Consider the following 26966-nt stretch of genomic DNA (forward strand, 5'->3'; position numbering starts at 1 on the left):
CAAGCTCTGCAAGGGGTGCGTGGTAGCTGCATGCACCAGTTGTGGCTGTAAAAGGGTCAGAAACTAGGGGTTTCATTTGTATCCCTTTGGGCTCTTCTTTCCCTCCGCCCTTTCTCTTTGAGGTATCAACAGAACAGTGTAGAAATGGACATTTCGATTTTTCCAAACATGGCTCTTTTTTGTTCTTCTTCTACATCTGCCCCCCAACCACCCTGGCCTCAGTTGCTCACATCAGGACCTGTTCTCGAGTCTCTGGCAGGCGCAAAGCGAGCAGGCCACCTCCAACCAGAGCAGAGGAAGCCAGAAGGATGGGAACCACCTCGGTTATCCCTACAAAGGAGGCAAAGATTGAGTTTCCCAGGATGGCACCAAACTTGCAAAGCCCATTGAGGATGCCAAAGGCTGTTGCCCTGTGGGGAAGAAAAGCAGAAAGCAATGGTTAGGAGGGAGGTTCCTGGCGTAAGGAGGCTCTCTACAGAGATCTGAATGGATAATTTTGTGAATGCTCTTATGTTGCCCAGGCCACGCTTCTAGCAAGTAAAGCCAGGCAGAATAAATAAATAGATAAATAGATGTTGCTGTTTTGCATGTCTGTGTGAATGAGGAGAATGTCTGTGTGTACTCATTTCTCCTTTTCATCTCAGCTTCTCCCTAGCCCTAGAGTGGCCCACAATGACAGCCTTTGCCCTTCCCAAAGACAGCAGGACACAACCTGCTCTAGAACTTGCCAAAGCCCTTCCAAACACTGGCTGGAGTGGGTTGTCACCAGAGAAACAACCAGGGCTCTCCTCCAAATCCTGCTTCACCCAGCAGCTAAAAGCATGCCACCTTCAAAGCACAGTCCTTCTCCTTTCCTTCTGGCTCCCCTCAACAGCCTGAAAAAGGTAAAAAAGGCTTATAATGATGTGGCAAGGAAAGATTTCACCTGCAGCACATTCCCCCAAAGTTTCCTGTGCTGCCTCATCTCCCAGAACATTCTGTGCACATGGTTGTCTCCAGGTTGTGGAGGGGAAGGCTGGCATCATGATGAGCCATAGCTAGACAAGAGACTGGGGGATACCATCTGAAAGGCCAGACCTCTATGCACATCCATGGAAATGACAGACTCCGTATTTTATCTGCCCGTAATTTCCATACGCCCATGCAACTCCCTGCATACAAGCCACCATGCATGCAGAATTATGTCTGTGCTGATCCAGTATAGCTGCAGGACTACCCAGCCCTCAGGGACTGGTGAAAATAATAAAAATACACCTCCCCCATCTACATGTATCTAGAGTGAATTTTTCCATCAGGAACTGAGAGGCCAAAGTCAGAGGTTGGAGACTAAAACAAAGAAAACTCTGAACACCTTTTGTCAGTGGGGTAGAGCTCCACAGTGATCACATCCAGGGCATTCCAGGCGGCAATGCTGGCTCCGCAAAACAGGCACTGCCAGCCGATCATTGCCGACTCGCTCTTGCCAAAAAAGAGAAAGAAGCAGCACACTGCCGAGATCAACATTGAGCCGCCTACAGGGGGAAACCAAGAGAAAATTGTTGGCACCAGTTTCTCGGGTCCACAGCTGAGCAAACACATTTGCTGATAAAGCTGGCTTTCAAGTGATGGCATTTCACCCCATGAATTATATCTGCCAGAATCCAAAAATACCTTGATGCTGCCTGTCTGTCATTCTCTGATGCTGGAAACCAGCCTGAAAATGTTCTCAATGACCATCTGATCTGACTGATAGTCCTGCTCTATGGAGACTCTGAAGACAGGCTTTTCCAGGCGGGTTTCCAGCATCTCAGACATCCAGATGGACCCAGGAAGAGCAGAGGCAAGTAAACATGAAAGTCAATGAGGAGGAAGAATCATTGTGAAGGTTTTTCAGCTTGAGTTTTGAGTGAAGAGCTGGTGCATTTCATATCGTATTGAAATCACTTGACACATTTCTAGTCTCAATTAGGATAATTTACAGTCAATTGTACGAAGCACTTGAGGTCTCTTTTAATTATAAGAACATCATTAGATTTCATGGCACATTTGCACAGGAGCCATAATTTTATGAACACCACTGAGGGAGAAAGTGAGAGCATTCATGCTCAGTTAGGCACAGTTCAGATTCAGAAATATTAATGGCTACATCGCTGCGTTCTACCCCATTGGGAATTTTCACCTGAAAGATGCAATTTTTGCAAAATCAAAGTATATTTCACTGGAAAGTTCTGTTGTTGCTGAAATACCTCCATTTACGACCGGGAAACCAAACAAATTTTTTGTTTCTTTGGGGTTTTTTGAATCATTTTAACACTATCTGAAATAATTTGGATGCTGAACTGGAAATAAAATGCTTAATTTTGGACATTATATTGCATTTGGCCACTGTGGTGTCCTGCCTATGAAAAGCTGCCTTGCAGGACTCCATATCCACTTCTCTTCCATGGTACCTGGCCAAACTACATCCTCCACTGTGCGGTGTGGATATTCCCTCTGCTGAAGTAGTACAGTGCAGCATTAGGGTCACCGTGTGTGCACCAGGAGATCTGACATTTGGCACAGGAGAGGGTTTGGTGGAACATGATAAAACTGGACTGAACTCCCAGCAAGGCACATAACGCAAAAGTGAAATTCAGTTTTCAAGTTAAGATGACCAGAAATAATATGTTCAACAGAGTGATACAGGTGGGATGCCAGAAGGCTGTTTCAATTGAAAATTCTGTAGTGAAATATTTCTGCATGTCGTTACTAATTTTTGTCCTGTACTTTTCATTCTGCAGAAGAAATAAGCATTTAGGATTCCAGCTGTCATCTCAATTCCAGATGAAGATGTTGAAATGCTGACATGTTTGCAAGGCGGACAGTCTGATTCTCATCCAGCTTTATTTATTTCCCACAGACCCTCTGATTTGTTTGGGTGTTTTCCAAATTGACTACATGAACACTCATTTACCCCTACCACCATACATTCCTGACACATCAGTGGGGTCATCTTGCTCACCTTAACCTGTCTGATGGCAAGGCTAAGCTGACTAAACTTCCCTCTGTTCTCAGAAGAGGGAGATAGGTGAGCTCAAGAGAGTAAGTCATCCCTTATCCCCGAGTCATATCCCTGATTTTATTAAACTCATTTGGCTGTCCCTTGAGGCATGATTCCCATAGTACCTGAAGAGCAAGGTCTGAATCCTGGAGGAAGCAACACCAGAAATTCCCAAAGTAATCACAAAGCTTCTAAGGTGATAACTTATTCCCATAACATTAAAGGGTGGCATCTTGCTTGGCTGTGACATCATCAGTTAATCTACCATATGCATGCTGAAGCTGTTTGTAAAATCATTTGAAAATCAGAAAACCAAAAGAGGGAACTCCTGGGCTGTCAAACAGCTGCATCAAATAATCTTTGTGAATATTCGTTGCTACAAGCAAAGTGTTTGTTTATTTATACAGAGTGCTATGGACATCAGCATCAACTCAACAGCACTAAGAGGTCCAGCCTCAGCTCTGACCCTGATTCTGATTCAGCCATCGTCCCCACTCACCGATCATCTTTATCCTCCCTATTTTGTCCATGAGTAACGCAGAGATGATGTTGCCCGGCAGCACAGACAGGCTGCCCAGGAAGCTGACCAGGTAGATCAGGAAATCATTGTCCTCCTCGAAGTCCAGGTGACAGCCTTCCTTCTCCTTCAGAAATGTGCTGTTTATGAGCCTGCAGTTGATGAATTTGTGTTTGTAGAGATCTGTGAGGGAAAGACGCAAAGTCTTGATCTTGCTTGGCTGATCTCCCTTCATACATCAGGAACAGGAGTCAGGATCAAAACCAAATCAAAGATCTGAGAGGAGCTCCTCATCAAACGGAAATGGCCAGGGAGATTTTATTTTAGTGGCAAACTATAGCTGCATGCTTGGCACCTGGTGGATGCCAAGATCATGCACTCCTATCTGTGGAGTCACCTGGACTAGTATCCCCATGCCACAAGGATGGGCCAGTGCACGCCCTTGCTTTCATGGCATTTATGGTTTGTGCTCTATTAGAGCAGAAATGAAAAGCTTTTTCAGGATAAAATAATGAATATTTTACTGCTCATGATCATCAGCCACAGGTTGGTTAAAATTATGTTTTAAGCCAAAATTGTTGAATCGAGCTGTTAAACTGCTAGGCATTTTGCCATTACTTTAACCTGCCAAGGTCTGAGCACAGACTTTTGCATTTCCTGTGCAGCAGCCAATGGCACCAGAAACCATGTGGTTAAAAACAACCTGACGCCTCCTTCCAAACTCATCACCCTCTTTTTTCCATCATCACTCTCATTACCCAGCACACACGCAAACACACAGATCCCTATCAACCTTTCTCCCAGAATCTAATAAAATAGTTTCTAATTACAGAGATGAGACCTATGCAGGAATCCCATTACCAGTGTTCAAAAAGACAGTAGAGATGATGGTGCAGTTTTCGAAGAAGGTCTCGCTGGATGTCACATCTTCAAAGTGGCATTCTTCAAATAGTGAATCCTCAAATCTCACTTCCTTGAATTTCATGCCAATAAATCTGTGGGGCAGGAAACAGAACTCACTCTGTGCTTTAAGGTATTTTCTCACTACGTAGCATGTAATGACTGTTTCAAGAGACAGAGCACTAATGGCAGTTTCTAGGGTTGTTTACAGAAAAGGTGTTTCTTGAATGCATAACTGTCCTTCCAACGCCATGCTTACATATTTTGCATTTTAGTAGGAAAGACAGTTTTGAAGAGGTTTTTTTTAAGAGATATGGACCTTTTAGAATTTCTGGCAGTTTTTCTATTCCTGAAAATAGTCACATCTAAGAAAGCGTACTTCTAAGGCTGAGTGGACACAAATCCTCTCACTTTCAGTACTGGTCCATCTGAAGAAGACATCATTTCACTCAGTGCATGGCATTTTCTTTGTGAGCTGACCTTGCTGCCTTCCTTATTCTGCCCCTTCCTCCAGCATAAATGCAAACAGACATTATCAGGAGCCCATTGAGCTATTTGGTGAAAGGCTTCTGACAGTTGTTTAAACTCAAAGTGATTTTTTTAAGCAAAAATGCAATAGAGTTTCTAGAGAGAGTGGGGAGATTATCTGAGTTATGCTTGTAACCACCTCTGTTTGAGGACTATTGCTTATCATGTAATGAAAACAGATTACACTAAAAATAATCAACTGTGTCAGGTGATTGATTTCTCCTCTGATGGGAAGCTTGACGTGTCTGACCTGCCTGCCCGAAGGATGACACAATATTGATTTACCTGTGAAATTTTGCAGGGACATTGAGAAGATGTATTAGTTAATGTACAGGCATGTTTGGAAGATGTAAGGAGCTATTAAGAGCAAGCATTATTGCTGTAGTTAAGGCAGCCACAACTGTCACCAAATAAAAAGCCTTCTAACATATACCCAGAAACTTAATTGAATTGAGCACTTACAACACAGTTGTGCATGATGGCTATTTACACCATTAAATGAGCACTGCAGGGCTTTTTAACTGAAGCTACTAACAGATATTATTAATGCTCAAAACACCACAAGAAGACTATTCAAGTCTTTTGCTCCATGTAGAAGGTCTTACAGATTACAGCAAAACTTAAGCTGTTCTGCATTTGCTCAGTAATAGTCTGCGATATATTTACTCCCAAAGGCTGTTAGAAGCTCTTTTCCTTCAGTTTGCTTTCTTAACATCCACATTTAAAAGTCATATAGCAGTGGCCTGGTGTTCAATGGAGTTTTAACTCACAACCAAGTGCTGAAGGGAAAATGCAGCTATAAATCATATTGTGATATACTCTGGGTATTACTGGAATGTAGTTTGATCAGGTTTTGGGTTACTGAATTGGAGACGATCAAGGCAGGAGAATAGTGATGTACATCACAGTTTTATGTCTCCATCCTGCAAGGTGCTGAGCATCCTCAGTTCTCAATGAAGTTAGTGAAAACTGTGCATCTCCTCTAGGCATAAGATAAGGGTCCCCAGTCCCTAAATTTGACCACCATCCACTTTTCACCAGACTTTGTTTGGCTGCTCTGTAGGCAAGGGGAATAGGAATTATGGGGCTAGGTTTGCATCATCAAGCACAGCTCCTTACAGCAGAGGAGGTCTCTGGAAGGACATGGGGGGCACATACTGGAGTCCCCCACCAATGTCTATCAGGTATATACCAAGAAAATGGAGACAAATAGTTTCTGAGGGGAGAGGAACAACCTGGCTGGGCAATGAGGTGTAGTTTCACCTGTGAAGATTAAAACAATGAGTGTTTTGTGTAACATTGAATGTCCAGTGAGACCTCCCCACATAGTGCAAGGCAGCTGGAGCAATACCCTGTCTAGTCTATCTGGGGCAATAGGATCTCCACAGAATTTACATAGAGGTATTTTTACACCTACTTTGTTGGGATTTAGAAAAGTAATAATGGCCTGCTACAAATCAGTAGCATTTATGTTGCTGTGGAACATAGAGTGATTGTGGTCCAGGCTGGATGCAGAAGAAAAACCACCAGGCCCAGCCCAAACAGGAGAAGAAAGGGAGGAAAGCACTGATGTTCTGCTAGAGTAACTTCACTGACTTCAAAGCACGACGAGAGAAGGGGACACACTCATTCTGTGGGGAGATGCCGGCTGGAGTGGCAGAAGCACATCAGTACAACTGGCCACGACACAGCTCGCACTAATGGGCTGCAGGATGGAGACCGGGGTACGTCATATAGAGGACTTCAAGGGAAAATAGCTTTTTTATTTTGGAAAGGCAGCAGCAGAGCAGTTTCATTACAAGTGATGGTCTCTGCTGCCCAGGACCAGTAGATGTCAGTGTGTGCTAAGGAAAGGGAAGTCACCTCTGCATCCAGAGCTGCCCAGCACAGCCAGGTGGGCGCCCACTGCCCTGCTCCCAGCAAGGGGCTGCTGGAAGCAGGACTCCTCACATGCATCCCCTTGGGTCTGGAGATACGAGTGGCTGAGGCAGAGTGTGTGAAAAGCAGGAGAGAAAGGATATTTGGTCTGTGGAAAACTGCCTTTGGGATTTGAGTTATATAGACTGAGTGTCCAAAAGAACAGCAGAGATTTTCAAGTTGGTAGAAAAGTGGTGGTGGAGGGAAGCTTTCTAGAAATGTATTTCAGCTTGCATGCATTGAACCAAATTCTGTTCACTTACTTATCATTTCTGTATTGCCCGTTTCTATGGATCTGGTTTTCCAGGGTGAAATTAAAGGTGAAGTGTGACACTTCTTCCTCATTAAAGATCTTCACTCGGGATTCATATGCCTCTTCTTGGAGATACCGGATCATATCAGGGAACCAGACAATAAGGCCATAGTAACTGTAGCAGGATGGGAGAAATACATTAGGGATGCAAGATCCTGGCACTGCAAATATCACAGTGCTTTTCCAATTATCTACTTCCTAACTTGTAAACTTGTTCAATTCCTAATGCAAATGCATTTCTGATACAAATTCTTGCTCAGCTCTGACACAGGACTGAACAAAGTGTCTCCCTACTCTAAACACCCAGCTGCTCTCAGAAGCATGTTGATCCATTTTTGTTCACTTAAAGTGGGACATTTCATTTAAGTTTTAGTGACATTGACTCCTTGGCTGGGAAATACAGCAATGTATATCCTTGCTGTCCAAGAGACCAGCAGAGTAGCAAGAAATTTGGAAACTCCCCCCGAGGCCAGATTTCTGCAAGTGTGAGGTTTAAGTGAGAGTTAGACAAACTCTACCTGTAGGTAAAGATTTAGGCTCACCTGAATAGTTTTTATCTAGACTAAGGAACAGCTGAGAATCAGGTAGGGTTGTGGGTTTTTTGTATGGACAAGGTCAAATGAAATACCTAGAGGTGAGAAAGTCAATATACTACTGCCCTAGTGACCAGTTCTCAAGTCCTGAGAATTGTCAAATTCTCAAAGCACCTTGTACTCTCATACAAGCAATCAGGTTGATCAGTAGTTTGTAGGAGAGTAAGGCTTAGTACACAAAGACTCTTTAAAATAAAGCCAGGATTAATTCTGTAATAGTTTATTTAAATGTGTAAATAATTATTCAAACTCTGAGGGCCCTCTAGTTTCCTGAAAAGGTTAAAATACCCTACCTTAAGGCCATTGTAAACCAAACCACAGCCAGCATCAGTGTGTTCATCCTGTACTGGGCTGTTAAACAATATAGCACGTTGTCCCAGACCTACAAATCCCACAAGAAGGAATTAGCTGCAAGGAAATGCTAGCAGGTACTTGACAGATTAATTTCTGAGTGCATCATAAATTTAACGTCAGTAAAAAGGGCTCACTGGGGGGAAGGTCAGATGTGTGGCTTATATTCAGTGTTTGTTCAAAATTATATTTATTGAAATAAATGGCTTACAAAAAGATCACTTATTCAGCTATGTGCCAGGGTATTTGATCTGAACTCTCCGTAATGAGCTGGAGTGCATGACTAGGACTGGGCTGGGATGATGCAGTGTGTCTCTCAGGTTTTATCAGTAAATGTGGATATGTGCCTGTTCTCAGACCCTCTGACAATTTTGTCTTTTCAAATATATGTACGGTGTCAGGGGTGCTTTCAAACTGAGGTCCAAAGCTCACTGAAGAGCAAAAAGCCAAACACAGGTGGCACTTTAGGAGGGCTAAGATGAACTCAAGTAGGGATGAAACCAAGCAGAGCAGAAAGGAGACCAAGATCTGCTCTTCTTGACCTGCTGCCGGGAAATAGTCAGGAACATGAGGGGACATAACTCCTCATGCTTTTAACTTGCTACATAAATACAGTAATAGTATAGCATCTGCATTTCTATTAATTAAGAAAGACTCTCCTTTACTTTAAGCTCATCTTCCTAGACTGGAAGATCTGGCAAGATTTTCCATAAAGTTCTGCATGGGCACAGGTAAGCAGCATAGCATGAGTGAAAAGTTAAATTAGCTGAAGAGACAATATAACGTTAGAAACTCAGTCTCAGCAGGAGCAAGGAGCAAACACTCTTCTGAATCCACTGCAGGTGGTAAATTCACTTAGGCTTGGGGGAGAGGGAATCAATATTTATCTGCCCAGAAGGAGAGTCAAGTGTGTGGGGCTGTGGCTCATCCTGGAAGCTCTGCCATTAGCACAGCCTGACTATCGTGACACTCACAAGGGCATTTTGGGGCCTGGCAGTTTGCAGATGCACACATCTGCATAGAAAGTGCAATCATATTACAGCCATTTGCAAACACCAGCAGATTTTTTGGAGTGAGAGTCAGGGTTTCAAAACATGATGACCTGAAGCAGTGAGGCACTAGAGCCCAAAGCTCAAAAGCCCCTGTGGGATGTTTTTTCTTCTCTTTACCTGTTTGAAAGTGGTTGTGATTCTGACCAGCCACCGCTGGTACCAGGTCCCTGTTGAGCTCTGGATTTCAATAAATTCATCTACTTGCTTTGGAGTTTTGATATAGGAAACCTGGAAAAGAAAAAAAAAAAAAGGAGGAAAAAATATTGGACTGAGGTTTCCAGAATTGATGGTGGGTGGATTTTAAATTCCACTGTCTTCTGGGCAATGTTTCCACCTGATATCCCTTACTATCTTTTCCTTAAATGTTATCACTAACAATTGAGCTGATTTAATTACAGCAAGATATTTTATTATAGAAAGAAGTCTGCCCTCCTTTCTTCCTTTCCTCCATCCTTTCATCCTTTTTTCTCTCTCTCTCCTTCCCTGAAATATTTTCAGTGCATCGTATCCACTTCAGTCTTTCATTTATTGGCTAATGTGCCTGTGCACTACCTTATTTCTCTATCCCTTAGACTCCCACTAGAAATTAGGACTAGGCAATTATAGTAAAAATTATCTCCATGATCAGCCACTTGTATCCACATCAAACTGTGCCCTCAGGATCTGTTTCTTCAAAGACAACTGTCAGGAATATTTCTCATTCAGCACCTTTTAAGTACCACTGGCAGGACTTCTATGGCAAATGAACGTGTAGATGGGAATCTTTACATCTGAAAATGCATCCTGTCATCAAGTGAGCCCACATAACACAATCAATTTGCTCCACCAACACAGTCTGAATTTTCAACACCAAACACCTGAACTGGACTGCTCAAGAAACCTTAAAAATGGGCCCCAGAAAATATTTACTCAGTAACTTTAAATAAAGGACATATCCAAGGAAACCATGATGTTTGTAAACAGGAGAAAAAGGTGAAAATTTACTGAATAAATTTCTGAGTATGAATGAGCACCTTGGCTCGGCTGTGCAGTCTCTGTGTTCCTCTTGCTGGCACCACTTAAATGTCAGATCTGGGAACTGTCCCGGTACCAGCTGACTCACCACAAACTGACAACTTCTGGCCTATCAGAAAAACACAAAATCTGACAGTTTGTGCTACACCAGCCACACTGATCGTCCACCCGTGCCAACAGATGTCAGTAAAACTTGATTCAGCCGGCATGCCATACCTCGAAGTGTGATGCTGAGATCAGCTCATGCTGTAGCAGTCATGACACTGTTGGGTGGAGTAATGAGGACTAATGGGTGCTGTACAGCTCCTCCTTCATTCTCCTACTCAGCTCAGACTCTCATAGTGCCCTACTTTGATTTGTTTTTTTGGTTGGTTTTGTTTTGTTTTGTTTTTTTGAGTTTCAGTCCTCTTTCTCCTACGCCACGCAGTGGGACTGGCCAGCCCAGCTTGGTGTTACAGTAAAGCCAAGTAGCAATTTAGAGAGACGGTCTCTCTCATCCTTGCTATCAAGGTTCACATTAGTCAAACCCTTGGTACCACTGATATTAATCTTTAATTTTCTTGAAGGACCATTCCTGAGGGGCCCTGTTTCATGACAACCCTTCTGAACATGAAGCCTTGCTCTCCTTCTTCTTAAAAAAAAGACATTTTACACACAACCATATCTCTTTTTCTCCATCCTTTAAAAGCATGTGTCCTCTCATCTTTAAAAGCATAAATCAAGAGCTATTCCCTGGCTGGCTCACTGGGAGTTTACAACTGAATTACAGTAATTTGCAACTAACCCCAGCATACACCTTTTACCTGAATTTACTGTTAATGAAGTCCACTGGTATGACCTTTTTCACAACAAGCAGCAGACTAACAAGTAATAGCCACTCATCCCACCTTCCCTTGGAGAGATTGAAGATTGGGTATGAGGCAGGTGGAGTTTGGGAAGCTCATTAGAAGGTGCATGAAGCTTAATCAGAGTTTGATTAGAAGCCAGAATGGAGAAAGGAGTGACTCAGATCTCCCACATGACTATTCTCTCTCTTATTTGGTTTTAGTCTCTTACAGCAGACCAATTAAGTGTTTGTGTAATTGGGAAATCACTGGTCTATAAGCCATAGAGTAACACCAGGAATGAAGAGTACTCACTGCAATTCACAGGATTGACTAATTCTTGAAAAAACAGACTGGCATCTAACATTAAATGCACAAAATGTATCTCAGAGTCCTTTTTCTGATTGCTGGGGGAGGTCACGCTGAAAGAGTCTCAAGGAGGAATAAACTGGTGCCATGCTGCACCAAGGAAGGTATGTCCAACCTTTCTTTTTACATGCTGATGACTTTGTTAAACTCACCGTAAACACCCTCTCTGGCTCACCCTTGGCCCTCATGTTGGTGTCATGAACTTGCTTGAGGATCATCCAGGCTTCATCGTGTTTACCTATCTGAAAACACCAAAGAAAAGAAAAATGAATGTTGGAGTTCCCAGCTCTGTAATTTACCAAAGCATAGAGAAATAAATTCTAGAGGTCTGATACAGTGGAGAAGCACACATACAGCACTGGCTGCATTAAACGCAAAGAGCTAAAAAGCACAGTTTGTATTCACAGAGCACAGCATCTCTGTGCTGAAGAAAGGAGTTATCCTAAAACCATCTGAGGCAGGAGAGGAGTCAGGAACAGAGTTTTAGAACCAGATGAAAGAAGAGGAGATGGATGAGGAGACCTGGGGTCTAATCCCACCTCTGCTAAAGACATGCAGGGCTAACTTGAGCTAGGCATTGCCACATTTCACATCTGTGAAATGGGAATAAAGAACACTTGCTTAAGATTTCTGAGGTTTATCTATTTTACTCAGTAAAATGCACTCTGTCCTTTGCTCTTCCACCAGGATTCAGTAGTTACATGCCCAAACTGTGAGATGTTTTCAAAATGCCTTTGTTGGACTTATAAAATTCCCAGCCCTCACCATCTTTTTCTGCACCACATTTGGCAATGAAACACCAACCATCATTGCTGGACCCCATAGTCTGTAGCCTTTGGGTTTTAAGCAATCTGTGGAGCTAATGTAGACATGTAGGAGTGGTTTTGCCTCTGAACTTGTGCTATGTGTGTTTGATGGGACAAAGAAAGACAGACGGTGACACATTAGGGACCAGCTATCCTTTGCTAATATGAGACTGTAACGTTCAGATGAATCATCTTACCTCCAGCAAAAAACGCGGGCTTTCAGGCATGAATTTCAGTGCCACCAGGGAGGCGATACAGGGCAGAGAGCAGACCAGTACAAAGACTCTCCAGCTGTGGAAGTGGTACTTGGTTCCCATACTGAACCCCCAGCCTGGAAACAGCAAGAGCCAAAAAGTAAAAATACTGACCAGGCATTCTGAGTTCTTCTCTCCTAAAGCACAGCTCCGAACTTTACAGCTCTGTATGACATGGGGACAGGTTGAAAGTTTGCTACTCTTAGTAATGATGGCTCTTAGAGGCTCAATAGCATGCTCGGTAGATAACAGCAAGTGAGTTAACATTCAGTACAGAAAATAGAACATACTTGCTCAGGCTCTGGCTTTTAAAAACCTTCTTTTATCTTTGAGTTTAGAAATCATCTAATGCTAAGAACAGCTCCATGCAGCTGTAGGCAAGTAAGGCTGGGAAAGGGTAGAGAAATCAGGGCCATAATTTACTGCTGCTTAGTGATGTTACAAAAAGTTTACAAAGGTTAAATTGTCTCTGATCTGAGAGGCACATTAGAGACAGCTCCTTTCCATCTTGTACCTCACACGTGTGCTTCACTTTTTATGGAAGTGAGCTAGGAAAGCAAATTTATTTTTTTCCAGACCTACAAAATCTGAGCTGGGATTGAGACTTAGAATAATCAAGATCCTAATCCTGCATTTGAGATTCCCCCTCTCCTGCTTTTTTCCTGGTGTCTGACCAGGTCAGGTATTCCCCTGCTAAGGACTAGAAAGTACAGCATCATTCTTATATTGCTCCATTTACTTTCCCTAGGCTCAAATCTCAGAAGGAATGTTTAATTCAATTTTTTTCTATAAGCATTTTTATTCACATAATAAGGAAATCATCAAGCAATGGCTTTTGCAGAGGTCTCATCTGAGTCAGTCATGGTGTTCTACTCACTTCCCAAAGTTCCAAAATAGTAGGGGAACATGGGAAATCAAAAAGAGAAACTATAAAAACACAACACCAAAAAGTCATCTGAAAAATAAATGTAATGTAAATACATAAGGGCTTTTTAAAGCAAATGAGGTTGCAGATAATAGAATTATTTCAACCTGACACCACTATGCAGTAAGTTTGCCTATTTGTTCCAACAGTCTCCATCACATCAATCAAAAGCATGAACATTTCCTTATGCTGAGTTACTTTAAACACGGTAAAAAGGAATTGCTAGATAGATAAATATTAATGTTTTTCTTCATAGTCTTTGTGGTCTGTCCTACTTTCCTCAAACAGGATTTTGCAAGCAGCTGGTGTCACTGAATACTGAGGGAATTAATCTTTTCCAGTAGACATTTGCTTCTGATGTTTTCCTAAGATATACATGAGTTACGAGGAATACCACGTGACATGCAGATTTTTGCTCCTCAGAGTGCGAATATGTTTCAGAGTCCACCCACCTACTTTTCCTCTCCCACTTCTAGCTCTGGGCAGGGAACCCATTCCACTCCTCAGCCCAATTAGGTGAAGTCAGATTTGACTCCAGCCCATCGCATGCTGGGGAGAGGTGTCTCCGGATACTCAGCCCTGAGAATGTTGACACTTGGCTAAGGAAAAGAGCATGTGCTGTCCTAACTGCTATCACTCATAGCGCCCAGTAATTCCCTGATTAAAGTTACTTATTTTTGATAACTGGATCATTTTTTGCAATATAATCTCAGTCCAGTTTTCCCTGAACACACTGACATTTAGATTAAGAGCTCAGACTCTGGCAGAATAATTCAAGGGGTGTACTTGAAGCTTTTGATGCAAAGCAGCCCTCATCCATCCTATTTACAGCCTTAGTATCAGTCAATCAATCATGCAGTCAATTTATCAGACCTTTTGTGTGCACTTCAGGTATCTATTATTTTCAGTGGTGTTTATATTGGGATGTGTAAGGACTGACTAATGTTACCTGTGCGGGCTTTTGGAGTAGTGTAGTGTTGCAGGAATGTGGTGCTGTTGAAAGTCAATAGCACAAAACAGTTACCGTAATGTGGGATGATGCTCCAAGCCATTGCTGAAGCAAAAATGCCACCGATCATCCAGAACATGCAAAGCCAGCTCAGGTGTTCCCCCCTCTTCTCACGAGATAGGAATTCAGAGAAATAGGCAAACACGATGGGGAGAGATCCCCCAATACTGAGGAGATAAAACAGCACATAGGAAGAATAAGAGTCATCTTCAATGTCTTTGTAGTTAGAATTGCATGTATAAAGAGGGAAGGTCGTGCTCACAGACACGCTGCACAAAAGTGAGACTTGTAGGAAACATGCAAATCTCTCTTTGGCTGGACATCAAAGATAAACAAGATCCTTCTCATGCTCTGAAAGCTGAATTTCCTGTACAGTTTGTATAAAGCCAGTGTAATGCCCTGTTCTTCACCTAAACATCTTCTCTGTTTGTTTTAGGGAGGCAAAATACAGGCAGGCGATGGGAACTGCTGAGGGTCTCACTGGAGGCCCTGGCAGTAAGGACGGTAAAACAAGGTGGGCATTTATCAGTCTCTCTCACCTTTCTGCACAATTTAGGCAGTGCCAGAAGAATGTCAATGACCAGACTTGCTTACTGCTAACACTTCAAGGGTCAAGAGTGAGGCAAGGCAACCACATGTGCTAAACAGCAATGCCATCCTGGCTTGGTACCAGAGATGCATCTCCGGAGCAGGCTTCCTTCTCCCACCCCATACACCCAAACTGCCAAGCTGTGACAGGACTCCTCCGGGACATGGGACGGATTCACCAGTTACCCACCCGAGGCCCGAGATAAGGCGGCAGAAGAGGAAAAATCCGTATCCCTGGACAAAGGAGGAGAGGAACGCGAAGGCAGCATTGATTGCAAGTGATATGATGAGGCATTTCTTTCTTCCCAGTTTATCAGCGAGGCCGCCCAGCATGACAGCCCCCACCATCATTCCTAAGTAGACTATCAAGCCTAGAATAGAGACAGAGAGACAGTGAGTTTGGTAACTGGGTAGAACTAGTATGTAATATAGAAGCAGGTTTTAAAGCACCCGTATGGCAGCTGATGTCGACTGAGTACACTGTGCAATAGAGATACCCCCGTCCTCCCCAAATTAGCTATTTCAGGTGCCACAAACTATTGATTGGTGAAACTTAATTTCCCCATCTTCTGCTCATGAGCTTGCATTGCTCCCTACTGCATTGCTTCATGCAATATAGTCATACCCTCATTTGACCAGACCCATATCTTTCTTTCCCAACCTCACTGCTCACATATCCCCTGCACGTAAGCAATGGCCAGGCATAAGCAGCTTAAGATACACGTGTCGCAGATATGTGCCACCAACGATACAACAGAAGTCTGATGCCTTAACTCCGCTAACCCTCCTGAGCGCAATGGGACTGAGAATGTGCAGGGAGAAGACTCTCTCTGGCTGCTGTGAGAGCAGAGAGGCTGCTAAAGCATGGCTAAATCTCTTCGCAGGTTACTTATCCTACCCATGGTTCCTTTGCATATACTTATCACCTCTTTCACTCTCTGCTAGCTTTATCTGAAAGGATCAGTCTGTTACCGAGACTCACCTTGTGTAGCACAGCTACTGCCTTCATTACTAAGCCGAGATCTCGCATCTTACTAAAGGATAACATACAGAAAAGAGTGCAGTTCAATCTAAATATTTCAGGTAAAGTTTGCTTCTTCACAGTTTGCTCTAAAGAGTTATCACTCTGACATTGTTAAGAAAAATGGGTTCTTCTTTTTGACTTGACTTCCTTAGACCTTCTACCATGGGTTCCTCAAAAGGCCACCAGAAGGGCCACCTGTTATATTGCCTTTTCCTTTATCTGGGTACCAGTGTAAATAGCACTAATTAATAATGCTCACAGGTCCAGGAATTTTTTTTTTTCCACTTATTTTATCTACTTTCCAGATGTAGAGACTTCAGTGAGCAAGAATATTCCCAGGAATAACCACAAGCTATGGTCCTTTTGCTGGCAAAATTCTTGTTGAGGCCTGAAGGACTTATGATATGAAAGGACAGCAGGATCAGATATTAAGCATTTAAAATCTAATACCAATCAGTGCTGGAAGGTTGGAAACATTGATCAGGTAGAATGAAATTATTTGCACTGCTGTTAAGGAATAACATCTGGGAATTGATCAGTCCAGCAGCTGGCAGCACATGCTCCAGGTCTTTGAAGGATGTATTGGCCTCTGGGCTTCAGATCTTTGTTTTAGGCTTGCCTGTGAACAAATCTCTGCTCATTCCTTTGGGCCAGGAAAGATGTAAGGATGGAACGGATCAGGCAGGAGCATACGTCTCCAAGGCACCTCTGAAAAAGCCCGGATGAGGGAAGACTGCAAGGAGACAGACTATCAGCAGGTGTATCTGTGCTACTGAAGTTACTCTGAGTTTCACAGTGCAAAAGACAAAGCCCTTCACGCTTTGCTTGCTGTGTGTGGCTACGGCTGTCTCTGCCTTAGCACTGCAGGACCAAAACACTTGGTGACCAGGTGACTTTACAGCATGCTCTGATGGCCCTGCCAGCTGCTGACATGGAAGAGTTTGGGGCAGCACATCCAAGCACGTTGTTACTGCATGGGCAGCTCCTTGGTTACTAAGCTGCATATGTCTCAAAGCTGTCTACTGCAAGCTAGTAGTCCACAGAGTAGAAGCAGTGTCACCAACACCATGTTTCAGAAGAAAGTGGTGGCAACTTCTGTGTTTCCTGGGGAGCACAGACATGCAAGAGGCTGTTCCCAGAACACCTCCTGTATCATCTCAGACACCATAATCAGGATTATAGTCTATGTCTATAGGCTGCACAGTCCTGCTGTGGAGATCCTGATGGGGCCTGATCATGGCTGGATATGACCCAGAGGAGCTGAACTATGTCAAAATGGAGGAATATCTGCTTGCCGAAAAGCAGAACTTGCAGTGCAGGGTGTTCTTGAAGGGAAAAAATGATGCTTGGAGATGCTTGGAGATTGGGGGCATGTCAGGTTCAAGAGCAGGGGTTGAAGGAAACACTATAACTCAAGAAAAGCAGCAGCGTTCCCTGCATCCCTGGCCCCAAGTGAAGGCAATGGATGCTGAGCAAGTACATACACTGCCTTAATAGGAAATATTCTTATTCACTGACTGAAGAAATGCAGCTAAAAGAAACATTTTTCAGGCATGGCTGAAGAACATCCCTTTGGAGGGTCAATCCTCACCTTGAACCACGTGTTGACTTCTCTTGAGAGCCAACATCTTCCCCAGGACCTGTTCTGTCAAACACATCACTTGGGAAACAAGGTGACGATGAATTTTTTTGCAATTCATTAATGTTTAAACAAGACGATCAGTCTGATGGCTGAAGGCTGTTCTATGCCATCCTGTAAAGCTGTCTAAGGACTAATGCAGAGTTATTTGGCAGATGATTCTATCTTTCTTTTGATTGTGAATGCCTGCACTTGATTTGAAATACATTACTAAATTAAAAGCTATGCAGCAGAGAGCCACTGCAGCATTTGAATGGTGCTTGTCTCACGTTGATCAGAAGTGGAAAAGTATGGACTTCTGAAATCTCTCCTGTTCCATAGCAGGGCAGCGGGGTCACCTCTCTGTGAACGGTTCTGCTTTCTTTTCTATCCACACGATGTCTAATGGGCAATTGGGATTTTGTGTGTCAAAGGCAAAACCACTGTTCTTGCTTCTTAACAGCCTTTGGACCAGAACCATGGCACAGGATTTTGCCAGTACAACTGTACCTCCACCGTAAGCGTGTGGCTCTGTGCAATCAATACCCACACTCCCTGCCCCGAGCTGTCCTGGTGAGGTGATCTGAAGGTGCATAAAGGTTTCAGATACTGATCTGCAGCAGTCAAAGGAGATACGTACACAGCTGGGAATCTGGGATCTCTTTTTCTATTAACTTTGGTCTCCAGCTTGTTTGCTGAAGTGCAAATTATAAGGGAGAGCTGAGGCAAAAACCAGGTTCAGTCCAAAATCTTCAGAATCTTAATGCAGTGCTGTAAGGCTTAATGCTTTTATGCTGGCTCCTGAGCTACATTTAATGGAGCAGCTCTGATCGCAGTCAGCAGACGGAAGTGATGATGCACCCTGTACCTACTCACTGGCGCATTGCAGCCACCCATCTGACAGTGAACCCTGCCAGCACCCTGCGAGCGGCTCACAGCACCGCTCAGCCCACACCGCCAGACCCCGATGAGGAAGAAAAAATGATCTGCGAGAGTTAGTATTTTTTTTCCCCAGAGAAAATCCCTGGATGGCAGATGTTCATCCAAATCCTCTTAATAACAGAAAATGTCCCAGGTCAGAAGGAGGTGGAGGAGGTTGTTACTGTCGTCTAGCTGGTGATTTATTGCAGCCGAGTACCCTGGCTGGCGGGAGGGCAGCCAGCTCTCTGGCCAGGGGAAGAGTGGGCCTAGCATGGGGTGTGGCAGTGTTTGAAACTGGGCATCAAGAAGTGGAGTGGAGCTGCTTTTGTGGGCAAACGCCTTCAGATTCTGACTGAGAAGCTCAAACTTGTGATGGAAGGGAAAACTATATCTCTGCAACACAGCATCCATCAAACAGTGAGCAACATAAAACACAGCAGAGCTGTTAACATCACAAACTCAGAGAATGTGGCTTTAACTGGTTATTGTATGTGATAAACCAATGGGTGCATTGTCCCTTAGAAGTTTAAAACAATGAAAATTTGTAGTAAAGGAAACCTCAGGGATGACCAGAGACTGTCCGCTTGGCCGGTTTCTGGGAGGAAGGATCCCGGTGATAGAAATGTTTACTTCAGGGCTGAAACAAAATCAGCAGGACACTTTATTATGATGGAGAGGTCTCTTCTGGGAAGACTGCATGTTCTGGCCAATATCATTAAATCTTTTGGGGCAGCTGCTGTAAAACACTCTGTGAGCTGAGGGCTCTTGGGACCCAAGGTGCAGAACAAGATCAGGCTTTGCAGAGTGCTGTGTCCTGGATTGACAATAAGGTGGCAGGGACTCAGGGAGGAGTGCAATAGTTACTCATAAAGTCTCCATGCAGGAGAGACAGTCTTCTGGAGAACACAGTGATGGTTGTTACCTTTGAAACAGATCCAGCTCGTATCAAGGAAACTAAAATTGTAAGGAGAATTAGACCAAGAAAAGTGATCACTAAATGGTATTTCTTTTGCTGTGTTACTTCCGTCCACCAAATATTCTACGTTACAACTTTACAATGGTCTGTACCAGAAACTTGACTTCAAACCTTGGCTTCAAACCACACAGACCTAGACTGTGCTGGGAGTGCTCACCTTCCCAATTAACACATGCAGTGGTTAGGTGAAACGTTAAGGGCAACTCTGAATAAGCCATTGTTTGCAGACTATTCCACGAGTACTGGAGTATAATGACTGCCTGTGGGAAAGTCTGCAATAGCCTCCCATAAAATCTCTGGAAAACCGAAGACCAGAAATTCTAAGAATAAATTTTGGGTTATGACTCATCCAATGTTGCAGTTACAAGGAAAATATGTGACCACTGACTGGGCTTATTCCCACTAGAAAAGAGGTAACATATAGAGCATTTTCACACCAAGAAATTTATTAGCCTTTATTGAAGTTGTGTGCTCCATGTTAGACAGGAATTGTGGACTTAAAAGCTGAACTTCTAGGAATAAAGAAAGGTGGATACAGTAAATGGCTATGTGTGTGCTAAACTGTCTTTTTACTATTTCAATATATTTAGAAGTAAGGGTTTCAGAAAGAAAACAAAAAATTCAAGGTTTACTTAAATCTCCATCACAAGCACGAGTTTCTTTCATTGGTGGTTAATGGGATTAAAGTTCTTAAAAATGAGGCACATCTGAAAATAATCCCTTTCAAATCACGACAAGGACTTGGGGAATAAATGGAAAATTTGAGCAGAAAAAAACCCTAGCTGAATGGGAATAATTAATCCCAGAGTCCTTGGGGCTGTCAGGAAGGTGAGGAGGCTGCCTGGGTCCAGGTGCAGGGTTGTCTCACCTCTGCTACCAGGTCTGCACGGAACCAGTAACCACAGGAACGTGGCAGCTCCTACCTGCCTTCAAAGCCCAAGCCACTGCCAGTACAGCCTTACAGTAAAAGAGAAGGCTTTTGAAGGGGGAAGGCATGTGGACAACAGAAAAGGGTTAGGACCTCATATATCTTGCATTTCAAACTGTAATAAAAACAAAATCCAAACACCCTTCCTAGGGTAGCATCTGTTATACATGGATGCACTTTATGGACACAAACAACATTTTGTGAGTCAGGTCTGGACGATTTGGAGAATGGATGACGCAAGGCACGGGATCCGATCGTGCGTAAGTAATTTAAAGAGAGGAGTAAACCAGTGGTAGTCCTGACTGTCTTGTACTCTAGCGACGGCCAGCATGTCCCAGAACAGGGGACAGTCTCAGCAGAGGATGAACTGAGTGGCCTTTGTTCCCTTTCTTCCTGAAATTTCTTATCTGCTTTTCCTTGTAGGCTTATCAGCACTTCTCCTGTGAATCTCCTTGATTGCACTTGTTGATTAAGTACCAGCAGAGAGACTTCATCTACAGCTAATGGCTCTGCCACTGAGAAACGGGTCACCCTTGTGAAAGGCAGCTTTCCATTTTCAGAGATCTGGGGGTGGATATCAGGTGAATCTGGCTGCTGAGACTGAGGGGATCCTGCACATTGAAGCCAAAGGTGGATGCGTGAATCCACGAGCGCTTTGACGCAGCGCTGGCGAGGCAACGCACACCAAACACTTCAGCGAGCGCTGCCAGCACGGCGTGGGTGGCTGTTTGCATTCAGCCGGCTTCACAGTCCCCCCACGGGACTTGTCCATCACTACAATATTCATGGGACCATCTGGTTCCCCCCACCCAACCCCTCTGCTAAAGCAAAGTTTTCAACAGAGGAAGCCAAACAAACGCTTTGCTGTTAAACGAAAACCTGTTCGTGCTGGCTCTCGTCAGATGAAATTCTCGCACTGTTTATAAATGGGGATGCAGCCATCCCCATATCAGACCTGCACAAGGTGCGGGGTGTTCCCAAATCAAAAAAGCCCTTTTTTTCCCCTAGCGTGTCCCTGCTGCTTGAGGTGATGATGCTCCTTGGGCTGTGGGAGCGTTTCTGACCAAGAGCCGATCTGCAGCCAGGAATTTGTGCCTGATGCTCAGGCTGTGGACGCAGGCAGGTCTCACCAGGGCTTAGCCGGCTGCCGTGCTGTGGGTCCGTGGCCATGGAGGTGCAAAACCGGCAGCGTGGGCCACGGCAGAGCAAAGGAGCCACGGCTAGTCTGCACTTATCCAGAAAAAACCAGAAGTGGAGAAAAGCCACTGAGCTCTGCCGAGGGGATTAGGATTTACTGTCATATCGGGTGAATTCAGGTCAATGAGAAGCTGAGGCCAGATTTTATCTCAGCTGATAACAAAACATCCTCTTCACACAAGTAAAAGCAGGGAGATTGTCACACAGCCTATTTAACCTGACTCACACAGCCAAACCTGAATTGCTACATAACTGCATAATTACTAATAGGATCTTTTTTTTCTAATTTTTTAATCTAACATTGCAAGGCTAAGAGTCTGAACGATGATATCCTCCTTAAAATATTATTATTAAATCATAAAAAGAAAATGGGAGCCGTGTGCCTGAAAGACAGATTTTATTCTCAGCATCGGCGTGGCTGTTTTGCAGTTATGGGCAAAGCCCTTAAAAATTTTCTTGTCTCAGTTTACTGAACTGTGAAATGGTGATAACACAACTTCAGCCCTGGGGATCTGGGAAGTCTGGTGCTTTAACTGTGCCTGGCATTTTTTATATGCAGGATGTAAAAAAGTTTAAAACATTACTATGATATCATCTTTTATACTTGCTGGGTATTTACTGCGCTACACTTAATATCTGGTCCTCTGAGAGGTGATTAAAAGCACTTGAAGATATAAATTGCTATTTCTCCAAATAATGATAATGTGTGCCTTTCAGCAAATAAGTAAATACAAATTTTATGACTCTTCATATATTTATCCTTAGTGAATAAAAAAAAATTCTGTTTCTCACAAGATGTATTATACTGAAAAGGAATATTCTGTTTCAGTAAACTTAAGACATTATTATTATGACTACTGCTGGTAAAAGCTCAGCAAAGCACATTTATCAAATGAATACGTAAAAATAATGTTTTCATAAGTTACTAAACTTATTCTTAACAACCAGTGTTAAAAAGTGATGAAATTAAACTGCTAAAATATACACAGTTGTTGTTTCTTTTTTTTTTAATTTTAGTACCCCTGCAATCATCTTCAAAATAGCATTTCACATAACAGAAAAACTCCAAATATGTGTTTTGTCCCAGTAGGGATATTTAGGGCTAAAATAGCTGTTAATTTGCATCTGATGGTGAGATGTTTATTTTCAGCACAAAATGTAAACGTTTTCTAAGATGTGTCATATTCACTTCACACATTTCATGAAACACTGTGGGCATCTGTTTATTTGTAATTTTTGCATAATTTGGCCATAATTTGCTTGATATTTTTCCACGCTTGCTTTCCGAGGGAGGAAAAATACGCAATATACAGTATATTTAATGTCCTTTTAGCAGAAGCTGAACTTCACTAAGTCGGTCTCTAGGGGGCATCTATTTTAGCTCTCTTATTTGTCCCTTCCGATTTCTGTGAGAGTTTGATTACTTAACTGATTTATTTCCCATTTTATTTTTCCTCCTGGCCTCTCTTGTTATGGTTGAGACCTTCTCGTGTGTTTAAATGTTAGCAGCTGCCTGGAAGCAACCTTAGCTCCATCTGGGATAACCTGATTATGTTTCCTTAGCAATAAGTGTTGAAATGGACAGTCACTTGGGAGTAAACGTGGGCTCGTCTGTAGACATCTACTGGTACACGGGGATAAGGTAAGGGGCAGTAACTCATGTGTGGATGATGACCCTGCATCCCTAAAACCTCATGGTAATTTGAGGGAAAGCTGTGCCGTCTCTAACCAGCCTTCCATTCATTCTGTGCAGACACACTCTTACGAGACCGTCACTGCACATCAGGCAGAAATTGAGGTGAAGAGCTCTTTGATTGCCACCTATTATTGTGCCAAGTCAACCCATAAGTATCACCGAACCCTGAGTATTAGCAAGATCAATTTGCAATAGCACAACCCATAGACTGTTGAGGGAATGGAAACCTCGAGGGAAATGACCATGTGTTGGAGGCTCTGAGCTTTGTTAGGAGATATCTTCTTCTAGTTGCTGGTGGATGGGTGCTGAAGCCAATCCAGAAAAGGTTTTGAGGAACCTTATGTTCTTGTTTCCATCAATAGCACTTCCCCAGCCTTTCCCTTCAGGAGCTGATACCTGGTTGTCCTCATCATGCTGTGTACCCACAGCTGCTCAGAAAAGGGATGAAACCCTCTTGCATGGGCAGTACTTGGGACATCAGGCTGTGCTGGAGGCAGCTCTGCACCCAAACCTCATGTCCCTGCACTGCCCTGCTGCCTGCCAAACCTCCCTGCTGCTGCCCTTAGTTTGGCAGAAAGCTCTCCTCCTCCTCTCCAGACCCAGAGATCTGCACTCTTCCCCTCTTACGCCCTCCAGCAGCCCTGTACCACTCCAGCCTCCTCATACTCTCATTTCTTGATGCCCTTGGGTATTCATTACTCGTATCAGTGCACCGCTCTGCAATCTAAAGCTTTCTAAGCCAAGCTTAATTCATTTTCACAAAGGGTCATCTCACAAACCTCAGATCAAGAGAAAACCTGCCGCAGAGATATATTCAGCAGACACAAAAGCGTAGTTAACAAATAAGATGGACTGAATCAGAGACCTGCCTCCTGTACAATGCCAATCAGTAACAACCAAGTGCTACCATAAATACCCACTTTTCTCTCTGCCTCAAACTAAGATAAATCAACTTTTCTTGGTTTTAGGAAAATTCTTTTTGTTCCTCATATTTAAGCCACAAAATAGTGTGAATGCAAGCTTTGAGAGCAGATCCCCCAAACAAACAAGCTAAGGACAGAGGAAATTGTTCTCCAAAACCAGGTTCTCAAAAGTTGTCTTTAAAAGTGGGCAGGAAAGGCAGCAAGAAGCGTGCTCTTCCCCTAATTAGCAATTCCAGATTAGCTTGGTTAATGCACGGGAGGCTGGAGCTGGGGTTGGATACAGACCCAAATGTCTCCTTGCTTATTCAGAGCTTATCAGAACACCCTGAACTTTCAGCCTTGCAAATACTGAGCTGGAAAAAACAGAACAAGCTCTCTAGGGAGATTTCTTGTTCATTTTTACCTGTGGTTGGGCCAGAAATACTTCAAAGATAGATTTTCTTGTGACATTTGAAGTTTTCTTACTCGGGTGCCTGCCAGAGCTTGAGCTCTATGGAGATAGATATTTATGGGGTCAGAGTTTCAGAAGATTTCAGCCTTCAGGTAGTCACCAAAATAAATGACCTGCTTTTCATAAAAGGTCTCATCACTGGAAAGGCACCTAGCCTGGTGTCCCATAGGGACCTGGTGATTTCAGAAGTCCCTTTGAAATCAGGATCCAATTGTGAAAAATTTGCTTTTAGATATCTGACCTGAGATATTTCTAGCTAGAATTTTTAAGTGGTTTGTGAAGCAAAAAAAGTTAGCAAACTCTTTAAGACACAAAACTAAGTACAAAACTAGCTAACTATGGAAATAAACACCTTCAAGTTCAGAGAAGAAAAAAGAAGAAACAGAAGAGAAAAGTGTCTAGGACATCAGTACACCAAGAGGAGAGGTCTGTCTAAGGATAATTATCTATCACCTTTGTCACATGAAAATAATGCAAATACAACTGAGTCAAGGGCTGGGATCTAATCCAAAATCTGCATTTACCTGGCATCAGTCAGGGCTTCTGGGCCAGAATGTACGAACTACGGGCCCTGATGATCCCCCTGCAACCCTGGTACCTGTCCATCCAGACACACTATCCCCCTCCTAAAGCAGTTCTTCCAAGAGCTACTTTATTTTCCTTCCAGATGTGCTGTATTATTGCATGGCTGGCTCTCACTACAGGCCGTGCTGGATGCTTTTCTGATTCTTGGATATCTGGGAGACTTTGCCGTCTTTGGCTTATAATGTGCAAGGGAAAAAATTGTTCATCCAAACCTTTCCACCCAGTCTCACTCACTAAGCCTTCATATTTTGACCACAGGGAGGTGTCAACGGTGATGCAAAAGGGATGTTGCCAGTAGCCTCAGCCTTTAATCCCCATGCAGCACATCAGTTGTATTCCATGGATCTAAGAAGAAACCTCCATAAGCTACTTCTGACCCAGTATGTATTAGCAAAGTGCTCTGACTGAGAAGTTAGTGTGCAGAAGGAACCAACTGCACAGCTGATCCTCCAGTTGGGACTTCAGGCTGAAGAAAAGGGGAACCTGGTCAAAGTGGAAAACTTTGGAGAGCAGGGCAGCATCAGCACCCACAATGTAACAACAGAGTGATCCAGAGCAAACAGACCCCCACCTTTTATAACTATCATACTTGGATGGTACTGCTTTGTGGACTTTGGATTACAATTTAGTTTCTAAAAGGATTGAAATCTGAGTCACTGGGTCCTCAAGTAGGAAAAGCCACCTTTAACCTTTCACTCATTTGTCCCTGAACACCCCTATGGGTTTTGCCCTGTGGACCTGCTGACTGTGAGCTGCCTTGTTCAAATCCAGCCTGCAGTGACCAGTACTGGGGCCACAACACATTCATAAGGTGGGCTTAGATGTGGTGCAATTCTGCTGCTTTTGAGTGGCTGCCTTCTCAGCACCATGCAAACCGCTCTTGAGTAAGATCCACCCAGCCACGACTATGCATGACATACAACACAAGAGGAGAGTCATCAGAAGATCCTGAAATCAGCTGGTCACTAGAAAAAGGTGTTCTAGCTACTGTCTACTGCATGAGAAGAGCTGTTCGCAAGAGGCACTTACCTAGCATCCCTTTGTTCGAACTGGATAAACACATATCCTTCTCAGCACTGGGAAGAACAAATCCAACCACAAAGACCTCCACCCCATCTGCCATCAGTGCCAACCCTAAAACAAAGAAGAGGGTCCACTGGAAGCGTCCATGGCCACACTCCTCAATGATGTTCTCATACTGGTGGGCAAGTTGCTCCTCGTCCTCCATCCTTTCTGCCATAAGGTCAGCACGGTCTCTGTACTCATCAGCCACAGCAGAAGCTCGCTTCTTCTGCTTTTCTTTAATGTCATCTGGGTGTGGGATCCCTTGGTATTCCCCCTCATAGACCTCATCATCTTCATCATGGCCTTCTGTAACATCACTCTGGGCATCTTCTTCATGAGCGGGCTCATCCCCGCCACGATAGTAGCCGTCATTGGGTGCATACCCTTCATAGTTACCATCCTGGTACCTGTAGTCATCTGAGATGTGGTTTGCCTCCCTGCCCCCTTGATAGAGGTTTGTGTTTCTATATCCATCATCCATTCTGAATGGAGATTTCTAAATGCTGTAGATCACTGTGTGTAGATACTGTAATATATGTATTGATTTGTGCAATTTCTGGTATTGGTTACTTGAACATATCTTCTCTCTGTTCTTTGGAACTG

General features: G+C 43.5%; 1 protein-coding gene across 2 annotated transcripts; it reads right to left on the minus strand.

Annotated features, from left to right (window-relative positions):
* Positions 1 to 226: 226 nt before the first annotated feature.
* On the minus strand, positions 227 to 26844 carry SV2B (synaptic vesicle glycoprotein 2B). 2 transcript variants are annotated; one of them, XM_009485483.1, is made up of 12 exons: positions 26328 to 26844; positions 15170 to 15350; positions 14407 to 14558; positions 12401 to 12534; positions 11550 to 11639; positions 9308 to 9418; positions 8081 to 8169; positions 7145 to 7309; positions 4398 to 4531; positions 3519 to 3719; positions 1352 to 1511; positions 227 to 410 (listed from the first exon to the last, which is right to left on the minus strand). In XM_009485483.1, exons 1-12 carry the CDS (start codon positions 26842 to 26844, stop codon positions 227 to 229), a joined length of 2118 nt encoding a protein of 705 aa, XP_009483758.1. The 2 variants fall into 2 exon arrangements, with proteins under 2 accessions (XP_009483758.1, XP_075570133.1); XM_075714018.1 differs by lacking the exon at positions 3519 to 3719.
* Positions 26845 to 26966: the final 122 nt, after the last annotated feature.

This window comes from Pelecanus crispus, chromosome 7 (genome assembly GCF_030463565.1).
Source record: "Pelecanus crispus isolate bPelCri1 chromosome 7, bPelCri1.pri, whole genome shotgun sequence".
Taxonomy (NCBI): domain Eukaryota; kingdom Metazoa; phylum Chordata; class Aves; order Pelecaniformes; family Pelecanidae; genus Pelecanus; species Pelecanus crispus.

Excerpts from the sequence above, each read along its gene's own strand:
- SV2B (XM_009485483.1), bottom strand. The coding sequence starts at position 26,844 with ATGGATGATGGATATAGAAACACAAACCTCTATCAAGGGGGCAGGGAG. Across the intron at positions 3,720-4,397 it reads TACTGTCTTTTTGAACACTG|ATCTCTACAAACACAAATTC; the intron begins GTAATGGGATTC and ends TTTCCCTCACAG. Across the intron at positions 1,512-3,518 it reads AGGGAGGATAAAGATGATCG|GCGGCTCAATGTTGATCTCG; the intron begins GTGAGTGGGGAC and ends TTCCCCCTGTAG.